The sequence below is a fragment of the Engystomops pustulosus genome, chromosome 8 (genome assembly GCF_040894005.1).
Source record: "Engystomops pustulosus chromosome 8, aEngPut4.maternal, whole genome shotgun sequence".
Lineage (NCBI taxonomy): Eukaryota > Metazoa > Chordata > Amphibia > Anura > Leptodactylidae > Engystomops > Engystomops pustulosus.
The window spans coordinates 117,996,706-118,017,952 of record NC_092418.1 but is presented as its reverse complement, the minus strand read 5'-3'; the positions used below and the strand labels follow the sequence as shown (position 1 = coordinate 118,017,952).

Genomic DNA, 21,247 nt, shown 5'->3' with positions numbered 1-21,247 from the left:
ATACACATTATACACCACCACTAGGAGGAGATCACTACATACAGATTATACACCACCACTAGGAGGAGATCACTATATACAGATTATACACCACCACTAGGGGGAGCTCACTACATACAGATTATACACCACCACTAGGGGGAGCTCACTACATACAGATTATACACCACCACTAGGAGGAGCTCACTACATACACATAATACACCACCACTAGGAGGAGATCACTACATACAGATTATACACCACCACTAGGAGGAGATCACTACATACAGATTATACACCACCACTAGCGGGAGATCACTACATACAGATTATACACCACCACTAGGGGGAGATCACTACATACACATTATACACCACCACTAGGGGGAGATCACTACATACACATTATACACCACCACTAGGGGGAGCTCACTACATACAGATTATACACCACCACTAGGAGGAGATCACTACATACAGATTATACACCACCACTAGGAGTAGATCACTACATACACATTATACACCACCACTAGGAGGAGATCACTACATACAGATTATACACCACCACTAGGGGGAGATCACTACATACAGATTATACCACTAGGGGGAGATCACTACATACACATTATACACCACCACTAGGGGGAGATCACAACATACACATTATACCACTAGGGGGAGATCACTACATACACATTATACACCACCACTAGGGGGAGATCACTACATACACATTATACACCACCACTAGGAGGAGATCACTACATACAGTTTATACACCACCACTAGGAGGAGATCACTACATACACATTATACACCAACACTAGGGGGAGATCACTACATACAGATTATACACCACCACTAGGGGGAGCTCACTACATACAGATTATACACCACCACTAGGGGGAGATCACTACATACACATTATACACCACCACTAGGGGGAGATCACTACATACACATTATACACCACCACTAGGAGGAGATCACTACATACAGATTATACACCACCACTAGGGGGAGATCACTACATACAGATTATACACCACCACTAGGGGGAGCTCACTACATACAGATTACACACCACCACTAGGAGGAGATCACTACACACAGATCATACACCACCACTAGGAGGAGCTCACTACATACAGATTTTACTTTACCACTAGGAGGAGATCACTACATACAGATTAGACATCACCACTAGGGGGAGATCACTACATACAGGTTATACACCACCACTAGGAGGAGCTCACTACATACAGATTATACATCACCACTAGGGGGAGATCACTACATACAGATTATACACCACCACTAGGGGGAGATCACTACATACAGATTATACATCACCACTAGGGGGAGCTCACTACATACAGATTGTACATCACCACTAGGGGGAGATCACTACATACACATTATACACCACCACTAGGGGGAGATCACTACATACAGATTATACACCACCACTAGGGGGAGATCACTACATACAGATTATACACCACCACTAGGAGGAGATCACTACATACACATTATACACCACCACTAGGGGGAGATCACTACATACAGATTATACACCACCACTAGGGGGAGATCACTACATACAGATTATACATCACCACTAGGGGGAGATCACTACATACAGATTATACACCACCACTAGGGGGAGATCACTACATACACATTATACATCACCACTAGGAGGAGATCACTACATACAGATTATACACCACCACTAGGTGGAGCTCACTACATACAGATTATACACCACCACTATGGGGAGATCACTACATACACATTATACACCACCACTAGGAGGAGATCACTACATACAGATTATACACCACCACTAGGAGGAGATCACTATATACAGATTATACACCACCACTAGGGGGAGCTCACTACATACAGATTATACACCACCACTAGGGGGAGCTCACTACATACAGATTATACACCACCACTAGGAGGAGCTCACTACATACACATTATACACCACCACTAGGAGGAGATCACTACATACAGATTATACACCACCACTAGGAGGAGATCACTACATACAGATTATACACCACCACTAGCGGGAGATCACTACATACAGATTATACACCACCACTAGGGGGAGATCACTACATACACATTATACACCACCACTAGGGGGAGATCACTACATACACATTATACACCACCACTAGGGGGAGCTCACTACATACAGATTATACACCACCACTAGGGGGAGATCACTACATACAGATTATACCACTAGGGGGAGCTCACTACATACAGATTATACATCACCACTAGGGGGAGCTCACTACATACAGATTATACACCACCACTTGGAGGAGATCACTACATACACATTATACATCACCACTAGGAGGAGATCACTACATACAGATTATACACCACCACTAGGAGTAGATCACTACATACACATTATACACCACCACTAGGAGGAGATCACTACATACAGATTATACACCACCACTAGGGGGAGATCACTACATACAGATTATACCACTAGGGGGAGATCACTACATACACATTATACACCACCACTAGGGGGAGATCACAACATACACATTATACCACTAGGGGGAGATCACTACATACACATTATACACCACCACTAGGGGGAGATCACTACATACACATTATACACCACCACTAGGAGGAGATCACTACATACAGATTATACACCACCACTAGGAGGAGATCACTACATACACATTATACACCAACACTAGGGGGAGATCACTACATACAGATTATACACCACCACTAGGGGGAGCTCACTACATACAGATTATACACCACCACTAGGGGGAGATCACTACATACACATTATACACCACCACTAGGGGGAGATCACTACATACACATTATACACCACCACTAGGAGGAGATCACTACATACAGATTATACACCACCACTAGGGGGAGATCACTACATACAGATTATACCACTAGGGGGAGATCACTACATACACATTACACACCACCACTAGGAGGAGATCACTACATACACATTATACATCACCACTAGGAGGCGATCACTACATACAGATTATACCACTAGGGGGAGATCACTACATACACATTATACACCACCACTAGGGGGAGATCACTACATACACATTATACCACTAGGGGGAGATCACTACATACACATTATACACCACCACTAGGGGGAGATCACTACATACACATTATACCACTAGGGGGAGATCACTACATACACATTATACACCACCACTAGGGGGAGATCACTACATACACATTATACACCACCACTAGGAGGAGATCACTACATACACATTATACACCACCACTAGGGGGAGATCACTACATACAGATTATACACCACCACTAGGGGGAGATCACTACATACAGATTATACACCACCACTAGGAGGAGATCACTACATACAGATTATACACCACCACTAGGGGAGATCACTACATACACATTATACACCACCACTAGGAGGAGATCACTACATACAGATTATACACCACCACTAGGAGGAGCTCACTACATACAGATTATACACCACCACTAGGGGGAGATCACTACATACAGATTATACACCACCACTAGGAGGAGATCACTACATACAGATTATACACCACCACTAGGGGGAGCTCACTACATACAGATTATACACCACCACTAGGGGGAGATCACTACATACAGATTATACACCACCACTAGGAGGAGATCACTACATACAGATTATACCACTAGGGGGAGCTCATTACATAAATATTATACATAACCACTAGGGGTTGCTCACTATATACATATTATAGAGTCACCACTAGGGGGAGCTCCTCACATACACCAATAGCAACAATGTAAATATCTTCTAGTGGCTGCCAACAAGCACAGTTTATACAGCTCTACATAGACTCAGGTGCCTTTTCTTTATCAGAGGGGTCCTGTTACTGAAACCCTGTAACCTTTAAAAAGTTTTAAAAGTTCTGCTACCACTAGGGGGCGCCCTATGTACGGAGGTTTATTATTGATGGTATGAATCCAGGTAACCGCATGGTTCATGGTTGTGTGTGAGGCTCCGGATCACAAAGCAAAGCTGATGAATGAGATTGTAAGAGGGTTGGAAACTTCGACTGATTTTCACTGTAGCCAATCCCAGAATGTTTCTCCATGAATGGTATATACAGACATCTCGTGCCCCTGTCCAGGGTAACTCTGGGAAGCTGAGAAACCTGCCATGCATGCTATAGGGGCCATGTAAAGACCCCCAGGACAGGCACCGCATCGTGCGCAGAGAAGTGTGGTGAACAGTGAGTGTCGCATCTCAGCCCCAGATTACTGTATTTTACCATCGCCTTCTATGGGAAGGTCCGGGGTCAGACACGGGCAGGATGAGGAGCTGCTCTGAGTTTTCTACACCCTCTATATAGATCCGTGAATAACACGTTCATGTGTATCGCTCCATTGTGATCAGCGTGTCAGTGTAAAAAACTAAAACGGAAAACAACATTTGCAGATTTGTAGCCTTAGGCTTATGCCGCCGGTGATAACCATCAAGCGGCCTCCTAGTAGGACTCTCTGTAACCACCAAGCGCATCGCCTTTCTTGGCTCAGTTTTTCTCATACTGGCTTAAGTGACATCTTGAAAAATGTGGCACACAAGGGGTTAATGTCTGCAGTGGATTAAAACGTTGCAAATTTGGCAAAAAAGGTTCAAGTTTTCACACACAACTCAGGGACTGTGGTGGGAGGACAGAAACCTGATGTAACTGCAGTGATCTGTGTACAGATAGCAGCCCACCCTGTAGTAACATCATTAAAGGGGCAATTATCTCAGAACACCACAAAGGTCAATAATCCATAGGGTCCGGGGTTCAATCACATGACCAATTTATGCTATAGGATGACTGGAGCCTTTTACCTCTGACTCCACCCTGTATAGGTTCCTGCGCTGGAGGGACGGCTGAACAATCCCCTATTCTGACAGTTTATAGGGGTCCTGCTAGTTGTCCCCCACTAATGTAGCAGATGAGATCATTGCTTCTGCCTGGTTTGTCCCCAATAATGGGGCCCAGATAACACGGGGCCCATCCCAGTTGTTTCTGGACTCTATATTAATCAATGAACAAGGAGAAGGTGAGACCCCCCATACGAGCAGCAGGACGTCCTGTCACTTGTGCTGGTGTCAGGCAGCTCCTGTACAGGGTCACATTATTTTGTTGCTGTGACCCCCCTCTGTGTATGTCAATGACACCATAGTCAGCATGGGGCGGTGTACACTCCCCGACTCTGTTGATGGTCTCCCATAGTAACCAACTGGTCTCCCCGACGCCGTTACATTGTATCCAGGCACCTGTTTACATTGATCACCCGATACAAAGGAGCAGCCAGAAATCCAACACCTCAGGTACACAGACCGCAGAGCATCGCTATGGAGAGGACCAACAAAACCGGGCAGGTGGCCGCACCTGGGAGCCAACACGACAGGTCATTAATATAACATTACTCACAAGGAGGAATCACTATGAAAACCTCCATGTTGTCCTGATATGATGAGAACTGAGTCCAGGTCTAAGGATCTGAGCCCATTCATACATGGCGGGTGCCTGCTGTATTATACACAGTGTACCTATAGTGTGACCATGGCATCTAGACTGTTGTGGCACATGGGGACCACCTTGGAACTGATCAATGCCCCCCGATCATCATAAGGGGCAGCGTTCAGTTGTTATAATAGACAGGAGACCGATGGTCCCTCAGGACTATCATCACGGATCTCCTATTAGGACCAGAACTGCAGGATAAGTACAGTAGGATTGCAATAGATTGTCTGAGCATCCAAAATCATTAAAGAGAACCTGTCATCAGATTGTAGCCCATTAAACTACCGGCCCCCTCAGGAGATGAAATGTCCTTCCTAGAATTCCCTCTTATGTGAAATCTCACCCGTTTAACAATATCAGATTTTGCCTGAGATGGGTCAAGTTTAGAGGTTTCAGGGGTAGTGTCACTTCAAACATCTTTGGTTATAAAGTAACAAGAAACATGGAGCTAATGTCATTAAAGGTAAGAATCTCATCTTTTAGGCAACATAAGGTTTTGATTGTATGATCTACAGAACAGAAGATACAGACAGTTAAAGATATTGGGGCACATTTACTAAGAGTCCGTTGGACTTTCCATCGGGTTTCCTGAATATTTCGGATTTGCCCCGAATTACAACGGGGTTTTTGGCGCATGCAATCGGCACATGCATTGGCGCCAGCTTTCATGCGGCAAAAATAGGGGGCTTGGCTGACTGATTTGGACAAACCGCGGAATTTAACTTTCAAAATTGTGTCGCAATATCAGCACTCACATGCACCAGGAAGAAGAAGGTGAAGCCCTGGGACCTGAGCGGGGAAGTGACACATGCAGGATATCGGGTGCAGGATCTTAGTGACTCCCCGCACAGCGCATTATACACGGACAATGCACTTACATGCAGCAGGAAGAAGAAGGTGAACTCCGGGGACCTGAGCGGGGAAGCGACACATGCAGGATATCAGGCGCAGGATCTTAGTGACTCCCCGCACAGCGCATTATACACGGACAATGCACTTACATGCACCAGGAGGAAGAAGGTGAACTCCGGGGACCTGAGCGGGGAAAAGACACATGCAGGATATCGGGCGCACGATCTAAGTGACTCCCCGCACAGCACATTATACACGGACAATGCACTTACATGCACCAGGAAGAAGAAGGTGAACTCCAGGGACCTAAGCGGGGAAGCGACACATGCAGGATATCAGGCGCACAATCTTACTGACTCCCCGCACAGCGCATTATACACAGACAATGCACTTACATGCACCAGGAAGAAGAAGGTGAACTCCAGGGACCTGAGCGGGGAAGTGACACATGCAGGATATCAGGCGCACAATCTTACTGACTCCCCGCACAGCGCATTATACACGGACAATGCACTTACATGCACCAGGAAGAAGAAGGTGAACTTCGGGGACCTGAGCGGGGAAGTGACACATGCAGGATATCGGGTGCACGGATCTTAGTGACTCCCCGCACAGCACATTATACACGGACAATGCACTTACATGCACCAGGAAGAAGAAGGTGAACTCCGGGGACCTGAGCGGGGAAGTGACACATGCAGGATATCGGGTGCAGGATCTTAGTGACTCCCCGCACAGCACATTATACATGGACAATGCACTTACATGCAGCAGGAAGAAGAAGGTGAACTCCGGGGACCTTAGCGGGGAAGCGACACATGCAGGATATCGGGCACACGATCTTAGTGACTCCCCGCACAGCACATTATACACGGACAATGCACTTACATGCACCAGGAAGAAGAAGGTGAACTCCAGGGACCTAAGCGGGGAAGCGACACATGCAGGATATCAGGCGCACAATCTTACTGACTCCCCGCACAGCGCATTATACACAGACAATGCACTTACATGCACCAGGAAGAAGAAGGTGAACTCCAGGGACCTGAGCGGGGAAGTGACACATGCAGGATATCAGGCGCACAATCTTACTGACTCCCCGCACAGCGCATTATACACGGACAATGCACTTACATGCACCAGGAAGAAGAAGGTGAACTTCGGGGACCTGAGCGGGGAAGTGACACATGCAGGATATCGGGTGCACGGATCTTAGTGACTCCCCGCACAGCACATTATACACGGACAATGCACTTACATGCACCAGGAAGAAGAAGGTGAACTCCGGGGACCTGAGCGGGGAAGAGACACATGCAGGATATCGGGTGCAGGATCTTAGTGACTCCCCGCACAGCACATTATACATGGACAATGCACTTACATGCAGCAGGAAGAAGAAGGTGAACTCCGGGGACCTGAGCAGGGAAGCGACACATGCAGGATATCGGGGGCAGGATCTTAGTGACTCCCCGCACAGCGCATTATACACGGACAAAGCACTTACAAGTACCAGGAAGAAGAAGGTGAACCCCTGGGACCTGAGCGGGGAAGCGACACATGCAGGATATCGGGCACACGATCTTAGTGACTCCCCGCACAGCGCAATATACACAGACAATGCACTTACATGCACCAGGAAGAAGGTGAACTCCGGGGACCTGAGCGGGGAAGCGACACATGCAGGATATCGGGCGCATGATCTTAGTGACTCCCCGCACAGCGCATTATACATGGACAATGCACTTACATGCACCAGGAAGAAGAAGGTGAACTCCGGGGACCTGAGCAGGGAAGCGACACATGCAGGATATTGGGCGCAGGATCTTAGTGACTCCCCGCACAGCGCATTATACACGGACAATGCACTTACATGCACCAGGAAGAAGAAGGTGAACTTCGGGGACCTGAGCAGGGAAGCGACACATGCAGGATATCGGGCGCAGGATCTTAGTGACTCCCCGCACAGCGCATTATACACGGACAATGCACTTACATGCACCAGGAAGAAGGAGGTGAACTCCGGGGACCTGAGCAGGGAAGCGACACATGCAGGATATCGGGAGCAGGATCTTAGTGACTCCCCGCACAGCGCATTATACACGGACAATGCACTTACATGCACCAGGAAGAAGAAGGTGAACTCCAGGGACCTGAGCAGGGAAGCGACACATGCAGGATATTGGGCGCAGGATCTTAGTGACTCCCCGCACAGCGCATTATACACGGACAATGCACTTACATGCACCAGGAAGAAGAAGGTGAACTTCGGGGACCTGAGCAGGGAAGCGACACATGCAGGATATTGGGCACAGGATCTTAGTGACTCCCCGCACAGCACATTATACACGGACAAATCACTTACATGCACCAGGAAGAAGGAGGTGAACTCCGGGGACCTGAGCAGGGAAGTGACACATGCAGGATATCGGGAGCAGGATCTTAGTGACTCCCCGCACAGCGCATTATACACGGACAATGCACTTACATGCACCAGGAAGAAGAAGGTGAACTCCAGGGACCTGAGCGGGGAAGCGACACATGCAGGATATCGGGTGCAGGATCTTAGTGACTCCCCGCACAGCGCATTATACATGGACAATGCACTTACATGCACCAGGAAGAAGGAGGTGAACTCCGGGGACCTGAGCAGGGAAGCGACACATGCAGGATATTGGGCGCAGGATCTTAGTGACTCCCCGCACAGCGCATTATACACGGACAATGCACTTACATGCACCAGGAAGAAGAAGGTGAACTTCGGGGACCTGAGCAGGGAAGCGACACATGCAGGATATCGGGTGCAGGATCTTAGTGACTCCCCGCACAGCGCATTATACACGGACAATGCACTTACATGCACCAGGAAGAAGGAGGTGAACTCCGGGGACCTGAGCAGGGAAGCGACACATGCAGGATATCGGGTGCAGGATCTTAGTGACTCCCCGCACAGCGCATTATACACGGACAATGCACTTACATGCACCAGGAAGAAGGAGGTGAACTCCGGGGACCTGAGCAGGGAAGCGACACATGCAGGATATCGGACGCACAATCTTAGTGACTCCCCGCACAGCGCATTATACACGGACAATGCACTTACATGCACCAGGAAGAAGAAGGTGAACTCCGGGGACCTGAGCAGGGAAGCTAAACATAAGGGGTATTGGGTGCAGGATCTTAGTGAATTGCAGCACAGCACATTATACACGGACAATGCACTTACATGCACCAGGAAGAAGAAGGTGAACTCCGGGGACCTGAGCAGGGAAGCGACACATGCAGGATATCAGGTGCAGGATCTTAGTGAATTGCAGCAGAGCTCATTATACACGGACAATGCACTTTCTGTGAACTCCAGTGGACGGCTAAGTAAATGTGCCCCAGTAAGTCAGGTCACCTCAATCTGTTTGTCCTATAAACCACCCCAGAAGTCCCATAGAAATCTGTAGAAAACTGGATAATCTGATCCTTTGCACCATTGATTTCTATAGAACCCCCAGGATCAGCTTAGATTCCAGATTGTAGAGGGACAGTAAGGGAGCGTTGTGCTACCCCACTATGCTGATGTGGTAGATTGAGGTGGTTGTAGCTGACGGACCCCTTACGACCATGAGATCGGGGTACCACAAGTCCCCCTTAGCTGCCCTATGCGACTTGGGTTCTGAGTTGACCTCAGTGGTCACTTAGCCCCTTTGCAGTAGATATTCTATAATAAAAGGATGACATTTTCTGCAAGGTTCAAATATTCGCTCTATTTCCATTAAGAAATCCTCTGCTTGCTGTAAGTGAATGTCAGCATTACTGTAGAACAAATACTTCTCATAGCTGTGGGTGTGTTTCACTTGTAGCTCGCCTAAGCCTCCTGTCCAGACAAATACATTTCACCTGCACTGATACATTGTAACAAACGTTCAGGTTTGGGCACATCCTGAATATATTATTCTGTTATAATGATCTGAAATACTAAACAATTATAGTAAAATTATTACATCTTATGTGTAACATTTCTATACATTGTTTCCCTCCTCTGGTTTCTGTTCTTTTCCCTCCTTCTTCCTTCTCTTCCCTCCCTCAGGTTTCCCTCTCTGCCTCCCTCCAGGCTCCCGGCTCCTGCCCTGGGGGTCACATTGTCCCTGGTTACAGTTGTGTTGTGCTGGGTGTATTGTGTTATACAGAGGGCAGGGCTCCTGGAGACAGGGGGAGGGGGTCACCTGCCCTGCTGGGCTCCTCTCACCTCCCCCTGCCCCTATATATAGAGAGGAGAGGAGAGAGAGGACAGAACCCCTCCACATCCGAGGACCTAACACATCGGAGCCAGGAGACCTACATCTACATCCATCACCATGGTGAGAGGCCAAACTCATCTGTACTACCTCAGCTATACAATATCTATACACTATCATCTATACAATCTCATCTGTACAATCTCATCTGTACAATCTCATCTGTACAATCTCATCTTTACAATATCTATACAGTATCTATCCAATCTCATCTATACAATATCTATACAATCTTATCTGTACTACCTCTTCTATACAATATCTATGCAATCTCATCTATACAATATCTGTATTACCTCTTCTATACAATATCTATATGATCCCATCTATACAATATTATCTGTACTACCTCTTCTATACAATCCTATATATACAATATATGTACAATCGCATCTATACAAACTTATCTGTACTACCTCTTCTATGCAATATCTGTAAAACCTCTTCTATAAAAAACATATCTGTACAAGCTCATCTATACAATATCTTTACAATTTAATCTATACAAACTTATTTGTACAACCACATATACAATCATATCTGTAGAATCTCATCTGTACAGTATTTTCAGAACAATCTCATCTATACAATATTATCTGTACATCATATATTTGATATTGTGCCTTCCCACCTTTCTGATCTGCGATGTCGTGTTATTTATGTGTTAGAAGTTACATTGTGTGTTAGATCTTTCACATTTCATCTGTTACATTATCTATCAATTGCCTTGAGCTGCTCATGTGAGGTTATATGTGTTTATTGGATTGTATGGATGTAAGATCTCAGAATGTCATCGCTATTTCATCCCATCCATCGTATTAGTCACTTTATTCTTTAATCAGAGCTGTTTGTTACACTGTATCAATCTGAAATGATCTTTATCCATCATGTCTTCCATGCATCTTCTGTGTCTTCTCCATTCCTCCATGTATGGTCTCCTTCCTCTCCCTACATTCTGACCCTCATCTGTCCACCCTTATCCCATACAGAGGGAATGTATCTCAGTCCACGTTGGCCAGGCTGGAGTGCAGATCGGCAATGCCTGCTGGGAGTTGTACTGCCTGGAACATGGCATCCAGCCGGACGGGCAGATGCCCAGTGACAAGACCATCGGTGGAGGAGATGATTCCTTCAACACCTTCTTCAGTGAGACCGGAGCTGGTAAACATGTCCCCCGCGCTGTGTTTGTGGACCTGGAGCCCACTGTGATCGGTGAGTAGATCTGCTCAGGGATTGTCTATGACTGATGGATGGAAGGTTCAGGATAGAAATGTTCCTCCTACAGATGAAGTGAGAACTGGAACCTACAGACAACTCTTCCACCCTGAGCAGCTCATCACCGGCAAGGAAGACGCTGCCAATAACTACGCCCGGGGCCATTACACCATCGGCAAGGAGATCATTGACCTGGTGCTGGACAGGATCCGCAAGCTGGTGAGTTCAATCCTCCAATGTCTGACCCTAGTCCACAATGCAAAGACCTTTAATGTAAAATTTAGAAAAACATCTCCTGTACTCATCTGCTTTCTTCCTCTACCACATTAAGTCTAATTATCTTCTGTGTCTCCTCCTTCAGGCTGATCAGTGCACGGGTCTCCAGGGCTTCCTCATCTTCCACAGTTTTGGTGGTGGCACTGGATCCGGCTTCACCTCCCTCTTGATGGAACGTCTCTCCGTTGACTATGGAAAGAAGTCCAAGCTAGAGTTCTCCATCTACCCTGCCCCTCAGATCTCCACCGCTGTGGTTGAACCATACAACTCCATCCTCACCACCCACACCACCCTGGAGCACTCTGACTGTGCCTTCATGGTGGACAATGAGGCCATCTATGACATCTGCCGTAGGAACCTGGACATTGAGCGCCCGACCTACACTAACCTCAACCGTCTGATCGGTCAGATTGTGTCCTCCATCACGGCCTCTCTCAGGTTTGATGGGGCTCTGAATGTGGACTTGACAGAGTTCCAGACCAACCTGGTGCCCTACCCCCGTATCCACTTCCCCCTGGCCACCTACGCCCCAGTCATCTCTGCAGAGAAGGCTTACCATGAGCAGCTCTCTGTGTCTGAGATCACCAACGCCTGCTTCGAGCCGGCCAACCAGATGGTGAAATGTGACCCCAGACATGGCAAATACATGGCCTGCTGCCTGCTCTACCGTGGTGATGTTGTCCCCAAGGATGTTAATGCTGCTATTGCCACCATTAAGACCAAGCGCACCATCCAGTTTGTGGATTGGTGCCCCACAGGTTTCAAAGTTGGCATCAATTACCAGCCACCAACTGTGGTTCCCGGTGGAGACTTGGCCAAGGTGCAGCGTGCCGTGTGCATGCTGAGTAACACCACCGCCATCGCCGAGGCCTGGGCTCGCCTGGACCACAAGTTTGACCTGATGTATGCCAAGCGCGCCTTTGTGCACTGGTATGTGGGCGAGGGAATGGAGGAAGGAGAGTTCTCCGAGGCTCGGGAGGACATGGCCGCCCTGGAGAAGGATTACGAAGAGGTCGGCACTGACAGCGTGGAAGGAGAGGGAGAAGGAGAGGAGGGAGAGGAATATTAGATGCAGGAATTATGAGTATGAGATAAAATGTTCATCTTTAAGCACCTTCAAAATAAATATTTTTTATTACAATATCTGTTTATGTCTGTTTCTAAATTTTATGGCAACCATTATACCACAGAGTTGCACTCACTGTTCTGCTAGTGGAGTCACAGTGTACTCAGTATTGAAGACCCGTCCTCACGATCACCATCAGTACTTTATATGTTGATGATCACAGGGACAAAGAACCAACTGGTCTCCCTGATAAGATCTGTCTGCTTCATCATGTTCTCCCTCTGGCCCAGACCACCAAAAAGACTTCTTACAATAAATGCCAAACAATATTACAGTCCAAACAATATTTGCGCCCCCCAAATCTAATAGTGTAATAATCTCTGCAATTTTGACTGTAAAACAATGATGTCTGTCATGTGTTCTGAATAAGAGATCAACCCATCATTAACCCTCAGTAACCCCCATAAAGTAACAGTAGCCAAAGATCAGGGGTGTATCAGGTGGGGCAGAGGTCTATGGCCTGCGCTATATTGCATATACGGAACTATAGGGGGTGGAGGTGCTCAATAATGTGGAAAACCTGATGAACCAATTATGGGCACTGTGAGTAGCATCAATCACTAATGGTGGCACCTTGAAGGGGCATGTATTTTTATTTGGGGCATATTTACCAATGTGGGTGACATAGAGGGGACCACTTACTATTAGGCCACAAAGAGGGACATAGTTACTCAGGCCCGGCACCAGCACCCGGCTTACCCGGTAAAGTGCCGGGACCTAAGGGTGCTGGGAGGGCCTAATCAGGCGGCCCAAAAATGTTTTAATCCCCCAGATCAATTGTACCAGTGTCGCCTTCCGGCTCCTGTTGTTTTCTGCCTCTATCCTGCACTGGTCGGGAGTGGAGTATAGAGGCAGAATCCATTACTCACCTTTCCTCGTTCCCCCGTAACTGCACTCTGCACTGTACACGACGGATCCGAAGCCAATGCATATGACGATGTCACCACATCACATTTGCCGGCTCCAGAGCCGGCATGTACAGCAGCCACATGCCGAAGAAAGAAGGGGGAACCAGGAAAGGTGAGTTATTTTTCTTTCCCAGAGTGGGGGGAAATAGTGTGCCTACAGGGGGAGGGGGCAGTATGCCTTATGGTTGGGGGGCAGTGTGGCTTCAGGGGGAGGGGGCAGTATGCCTTATGGTTGGGGGTGCAGTGTGGCTACAGGGGGAGGGGGCAGTATGCCTTATGGTTGGGGGTGCAGTGTGGTTACAGGGGGAGGGGGCAGTATGCCTTATGGTTGGGGTGCAGTGTGGCTACAGGGGGAGGGGGCAGTATGCCTTATAGTTTGGGGTGCAGTGTGGCTTCAGGGGGAGGGGGCAGTATGCCTTATGGTTGGGGTGCAGTGTGGCTTCAGGGGGAGGGGGCAGTATGCCTTATAGGTTGGGGTGCAGTGTGGCTACAGGGGGGGAGGCAGTATGCCTTATGGTTGGGGGTGCAGTGTGGCTACAGGGGGAGGGGGCAGTATGCCTTATGGTTGGGGTGCAGTGTGGCTTCAGGGGGAGGGGGCAGTATGCCTTATGGTTGGGGGTGCAGTGTGGCTACAGGGGGAGGGGGCAGTATGCCTTATGGTTGGGGTGCAGTGTGGCTTCAGGGGGAGGGGGCAGTATGCCTTATAGGTTGGGGTGCAGTGTGGCTACAGGGGGGGAGGCAGTATGCCTTATGGTTGGGGGTGCAGTGTGGCTACAGGGGGAGGGGGCAGTATGCCTTATGGTTGGGGGTGCAGTGTGGCTACAGGGGGAGGGGGCAGTATGCCTTATGGTTGGGGGTGCAGTGTGGCTACAGGGGCAGGGGGCAGTATGCCTTATAGGTTGGGGGGCATTGTGGCTACAGGGGGGGAGGCAGTATGCCTTATAGGTTGGGGGGCATTGTGGCTACAGGGGGAGGGGGCAGTATGCCTTATGGTTGGGGGTGCAGTGTGGCTACAGGGGGAGGGGGCAGTATGCCTTATGGTTGGGGGTGCAGTGTGGCTACAGGGGGAGGGGGCAGTATGCCTTATAGTTTGGGGTGCAGTGTGGCTTCAGGGGGAGGGGGCAGTATGCCTTATGGTTGGGGTGCAGTGTGGCTACAGGGGGAGGGGGCAGTATGCCTTATAGGTTGGGGGTGCAGTGTGCCTACAGGGGGAGGAGGCCGTATGCCTTATGGTTGGGGTGCAGTGTGGCTACAGGGGGAGGGGGCAGTATGCCTTATAGGTTGGGGGGCATTGTGGCTACAGGGGGGGGAGGCAGTATGCCTTATAGGTTGGGGTGCAGTGTGGCTACAGGGGGAGGGGGCAGTATGCCTTATGGTTGGGGGTGCAGTGTGGCTACAGGGGGGGAGGCAGTATGCCTTATAGGTTGGGGGTGCATTGTGGCTACAGGGGGAGGGGGCAGTATGCCTTATAGGTTGGGGGGCATTGTGGCTACAGGGGGAGGGGGCAGTATGCCTTATGGTTGGGGTGCAGTGTGGCTACAGGGGGAGGGGGCAGTATGCCTTATAGTTTGGGGTGCAGTGTGGCTTCAGGGGGAGGGGGCAGTATGCCTTATGGTTGGGGGGCATTGTGGCTACAGGGGGAGGAGGCAGTATGCCTTATAGGTTGGGGGTGCAGTGTGGATACAGGGGGAGGGGGCAGTATGCCTTATGGTTGGGGTGCAGTGTGGCTACAGGGGGGGAGGCAGTATGCCTTATAGGTTGGGGGTGCAGTGTGGATACAGGGGGAGGGGGCAGTATGCCTTATAGGTTGGGGTGCAGTGTGGATACAGGGGGGGAGGCAGTATGCCTTATAGGTTGGGGGTGCAGTGTGGCTACAGGGGGAGGGGGCAGTATGCCTTATGGTTGGGGTGCAGTGTGGCTACAGGGGGAGGGGGCAGTATGCCTTATGGTTGGGGGTGCAGTGTGGCTACAGGGGGAGGAGGCAGTATGCCTTATAGGTTGGGGGTGCAGTGTGGCTACAGGGGGAGGGGGCAGTATGCCTTATAGGTTGGGGGGCATTGTGGCTACAGGGGGAGGGGGCAGTATGCCTTATAGGTTGGGGGGCATTGTGGCTACAGGGGGAGGGGGCAGTATGCCTTATGGTTGGGGGTGCAGTGTGGCTACAGGGGGAGGGGGCAGTATGCCTTATGGTTGGGGGTGCAGTGTGGCTACAGGGGGAGGAGGCAGTATGCCTTATAGGTTGGGGGTGCAGTGTGGCTACAGGGGGAGGGGGCAGTATGCCTTATAGGTTGGGGGTGCAGTGTGCCTACAGGGGGAGGGGGCAGTATGCCTTATAGGTTGGGGGGCATTGTGGCTACAGGGGGAGGGGGCAGTATGCCTTATAGGTTGGGGGTGCAGTGTGGTTACAGGGGGAGGGGGCAGTATGCCTTATAGGTTGGGGATGCAGTGTGGCTACAGGGGGGGGAGGCAGTATGCCTTATAGGTTGGGGGGCATTGTGGCTACAGGGGGAGGGGGCAGTATGCCTTATAGGTTGGGGGGCATTGTGGCTACAGGGGGAGGGGGCAGTATGCCTTATGGTTGGGGGTGCAGTGTGGCTACAGGGGGAGGGGGCAGTATGCCTTATGGTTGGGGGTGCAGTGTGGCTACAGGGGGAGGGGGCAGCATGCCTTATAGGTTGGGGGGCATTGTGGCTACAGGGGGAGGGGGCAGTATGCCTTATGGTTGGGGGTGCAGTGTGGCTACAGGGGAAGGAGGCAGTATGCCTTAAAGGTTGGGGGGCATTGTGCCTACAGGGGGAGGAGGCAGTATGCTTTATGGTTGGGGGTGCAGTGTGGCTACAGGGGGAGGAGGCAGTATGCCTTATGGTTGGGGGTGCAGTGTGGCTACAGGGGGAGGGGGCAGTATGCCTTATAGGTTGGGGGGCATTGTGGCTACAGGGGGATGGGGCAGTATGTCTTATGGTTGGGGTGCAGTGTGGCTAGAGGGGGATGGGGCAGTATGCCTTATGATTGGGGTGCAGTGTGGATACAGGGGGAGGGGGCAGTATGTCTTATGGTTGGGGGTGCAGTGTGGCTACAGGGGGAGGGGGCAGTATGCCTTATGGTTGAGGGTGCAGTGTGGCTACAGGGGGAGGGGGCAGTATGACTTATGGTTGGGGGTGCAGTATGGCTACAGGGGGAGGGGGCAGTATGCCTTATGGTTGGGGGTGCAGTATGGCTACAGGGGGAGGGGGCAGTATGCCTTATGGTTGGGGGTACAGTGCGGCTACAGGGGGAGGGGGCAGTATGCCTTATGGTTGGGGGTGCAGTGTGGATACAGGGGGAGGGGGCAGTATGCCTTATAGGTTGGGGGGCATTGTGGCTACAGGGGGATGGGGCAGTATGCCTTATGGTTGGGGGTGCAGTGTGGCTACAGGGGGAGGGGGCAGTATACCTTATAGGTTGGGGGTGCAGTGTGGCTACAGGGGGAGGGGGCAGTATGCCTTATAGGTTGGGGGTGCAGTGTGGCTACAGGGGGAGGGGGCAGTATGCCTTATGGTTGGGGGTGCAGTGTGGCTACAGGGGGAGGGGGCAGTATGCCTTATGGTTGGGGGTGCAGTGTGGCTACAGGGGGAGGGGGCAGTATGCCTTATGGTTGGGGGTGCAGTGTGGCTACAGGGGGAGGAGGCAGTATGCCTTATGGTTGGGGTGCAGTGTGGCTACAGGGGGAGGGGGCAGTATGCCTTATGGTTGGGGCTGCAGTGTGGCTACAGGGGGAGGGGGCAGTATGCCTTATGGTTGGGTGTGCAGTGTGGCTACAGGGGGAGGGGGCAGTATGCCTTATGGTTGGGGGTGCAGTGTGGCTACAGGGGGAGGAGGCAGTATGCCTTATGGTTGGGGGTGCAGTGTGGCTACAGGGGGAGGGGGCAGTATGCCTTATGGTTGGGGGTGCAGTGTGGCTACAGGGGGAGGGGGCAGTATACCTTATAGGTTGGGGGTGCAGTGTGGCTACAGGGGGAGGGGGCAGTATGCCTTATGGTTGGGGGTGCAGTGTGGCTACAGGGGGAGGGGGCAGTATGCCTTATGGTTGGGGGTGCAGTGTGGCTACAGGGGGAGGGGGCAGTATGCCTTATGGTTGGGGGTGCAGTGTGGCTACAGGGGGAGGGGGCAGTATGCCTTATGGTTGGGGGTCCAGTGTGGCTACAGGGGGAGGGGGCAGTATGCCTTATAGGTTGGGGGTGCAGTGTGGCTACAGGGGGAGGAGGCAGTATGCCTTATAGGTTGGGGTGCAGTGTGGCTACAGGGGGAGGAGGCAGTATGCCTTATAGGTTGGGGTGCAGTGTGGCTTCAGGGGGAGGGGGCAGTATGCCTTATGGTTGGGGGGCATTGTGGCTACAGGGGGAGGGGGCAGTATGCCTTATAGGTTGGGGGTGCAGTGTGGCTACAGGGGGAGGGGGCAGTATGCCTTATGGTTGGGGGTGCAGTGTGGCTACAGGGGGAGGGGGCAGTATGCCTTATGGTTGGGGGTCCAGTGTGGCTACAGGGGGAGGGGGCAGTATGCCTTATAGGTTGGGGGTGCAGTGTGGCTACAGGGGGAGGAGGCAGTATGCCTTATAGGTTGGGGTGCAGTGTGGCTACAGGGGGAGGAGGCAGTATGCCTTATAGGTTGGGGTGCAGTGTGGCTTCAGGGGGAGGGGGCAGTATGCCTTATGGTTGGGGGGCATTGTGGCTACAGGGGGAGGGGGCAGTATGCCTTATAGGTTGGGGGGCATTGTGGCTACAGGGGGAGGGGGCAGTATGCCTTATAGGTTGGGGGTGCAGTGTGGCTACAGGGGGAGGAGGCAGTATGCCTTATGGTTGTGGGTGCAGTGTGGCTACAGGGGGAGGGGGCAGTATGCCTTGTGGTTGGGGGTGCAGTGTGGCTACAGGGGGAGGAGGCAGTATGCCTTATAGGTTGGGGGGCATTGTGGCTACAGGGGGAGGGGGCAGTATGCCTTATAGGTTGGGGGTGCAGTGTGGCTACAGGGGGAGGGGGCAGTATGCCTTATAGGTTGGGGGTGCAGTGTGGCTACAGGGGGAGGGGGCAGTATGCCTTAAAGGTTGGGGGGCATTGTGGCTACAGGGGGAGGGGACAGTATGCCTTATAGGTTGGGGGTGCAGTGTGGCTACAGGGGGAGGGGGCAGTATGCCTTAAAGGTTGGGGGGCATTGTGGCTACAGGGGGAGGGGACAGTATGCCTTATAGGTTGGGGGGCATTGTGGCTACAGGGGGAGGGGGCAGTATGCCTTAAAGGTTGGGGGGCATTGTGGCTACAGGGGGAGGGGGCAGTATGCCTTATGGTTGGGGGTGCAGTGTGGCTACAGGGGGAGGGGGCAGTATGCCTTATAGGTTGGGGGGCATTGTGGCTACAGGGGGAGGGGGCAGTATGCCTTATGGTTGGGGGTGCAGTGTGGCTACAGGGGGAGGAGGCAGTATGCCTTATAGGTTGGGGGTGCAGTGTGGCTACAGGGGGAGGGGGCAGTATGCCTTAAAGGTTGGGGGGCATTGTGGCTACAGGGGGAGGGGACAGTATGCCTTATAGGTTGGGGGGCATTGTGGCTACAGGGGGAGGGGGCAGTATGCCTTAAAGGTTGGGGGGCATTGTGGCTACAGGGGGAGGGGGCAGTATGCCTTATGGTTGGGGGTGCAGTGTGGCTACAGGGGGAGGGGGCAGTATGCCTTAAAGGTTGGGGGGCATTGTGGCTACAGGGGGAGGGGACAGTATGCCTTATAGGTTGGGGGTGCAGTGTGGCTACAGGGGGAGGGGGCAGTATGCCTTAAAGGTTGGGGGGCATTGTGGCTACAGGGGGAGGGGACAGTATGCCTTATAGGTTGGGGGGCATTGTGGCTACAGGGGGAGGGGGCAGTATGCCTTAAAGGTTGGGGGGCATTGTGGCTACAGGGGGAGGGGGCAGTATGCCTTATGGTTGGGGGTGCAGTGTGGCTACAGGGGGAGGGGGCAGTATGCCTTATGGTTGGGTGTGCAGTGTGGCTACAGGGGGAGGGGGCAGTATGCCTTATGGTTGGGGGTGCAGTGTGGCTACAGGGGGAGGGGGCAGTATGCCTTATGGTTGGGGGTGCAGTGTGGCTACAGGGGGAGGGGGCAGTATGCCTTATGGTTGGGGGTGCAGTGTGGCTACAGGGGGAGGGGGCAGTATGCCTTATAGGTTGGGGGGCAGTGTGGCTACAGGGGGAGGGGGCAGTATGCCTTATAGGTTGGGGGGCATTGTGGTTACAGGGGGAGGGGGCAGTATGCCTTATGGTTGGGGGTGCAGTGTGGCTACAGGGGGAGGGGGCAGTATGCCTTATGGTTGGGGGTGCAGTGTGGCTACAGGGGGAGGGGACAGTATGCCTTATGGTTGGGGGTGCAGTGTGGCTACAGGGGGAGGGGGCAGTATGCCTTATGGTTGGGGGTGCAGTGTGGCTACAGGGGGGGAGGCAGTATGCCTTATGGTTGGGGGTGCAGTGTGGCTACAGGGGGAGGGGACAGTATGCCTTATGGTTGGGGGTGCAGTGTGGCTACAGGGGGAGGAGGCAGTATGCCTTATGGTTGGGGGTGCAGTGTGGCTACAGGGGGAGGGGGCAGTATGCCTTATAGGTTGGGGGGCAGTGTGGCTACAGGGGGAGGGGGCAGTATGCCTTATAGGTTGGGGGGCATTGTGGTTACAGGGGGAGGGGGCAGTATGCCTTATGGTTGGGGGTGCAGTGTGGCTACAGGGGGAGGGGGCAGTATGCCTTATGGTTGGGGGTGCAGTGTGGCTACAGGGGGAGGGGGCAGTATGCCTTATAGGTTGGGGGGCATTGTGGCTACAGGGGGAGGAGGCAGTATGCCTTATGGTTGGGGTGCAGTGTGGCTACAGGGGAAGGGGGCAGTATGCCTTATGGTTGGGGGTGCAGTGTGGCTACAGGGGGAGGGGGCAGTATGCCTTATGGTTGGGGGTGCAGTGTGGCTACAGGGGGAGGGGGCAGTATGCCTTATAG

The 21,247-nt window shown here is 51.6% G+C and overlaps 1 protein-coding gene across 1 annotated transcript; it reads left to right on the top strand.

Moving 5' to 3' along the window:
* The first annotated feature begins 10,627 nt into the window (after positions 1–10,627).
* Positions 10,628–13,359, top strand: LOC140075940 (tubulin alpha-1A chain-like). The gene is made up of 4 exons (XM_072122384.1): positions 10,628–10,786; positions 11,713–11,935; positions 12,009–12,157; positions 12,300–13,359. Exons 1-4 carry the CDS (start codon positions 10,784–10,786, stop codon positions 13,281–13,283), a joined length of 1,359 nt encoding a protein of 452 aa, XP_071978485.1. The 5' UTR covers positions 10,628–10,783; the 3' UTR covers positions 13,284–13,359.
* The last annotated feature ends 7,888 nt before the right edge of the window (positions 13,360–21,247 follow it).

What these genes read in the sequence shown, in the direction of transcription:
- LOC140075940 (XM_072122384.1), top strand. An exon ending in CCTGGAGCCCACTGTGATCG is followed by an intron (nt 11,936 to 12,008) that starts GTGAGTAGATCT and finishes TTCCTCCTACAG; the next exon opens with ATGAAGTGAGAACTGGAACC. An exon ending in TGGACAGGATCCGCAAGCTG is followed by an intron (nt 12,158 to 12,299) that starts GTGAGTTCAATC and finishes CTCCTCCTTCAG; the next exon opens with GCTGATCAGTGCACGGGTCT.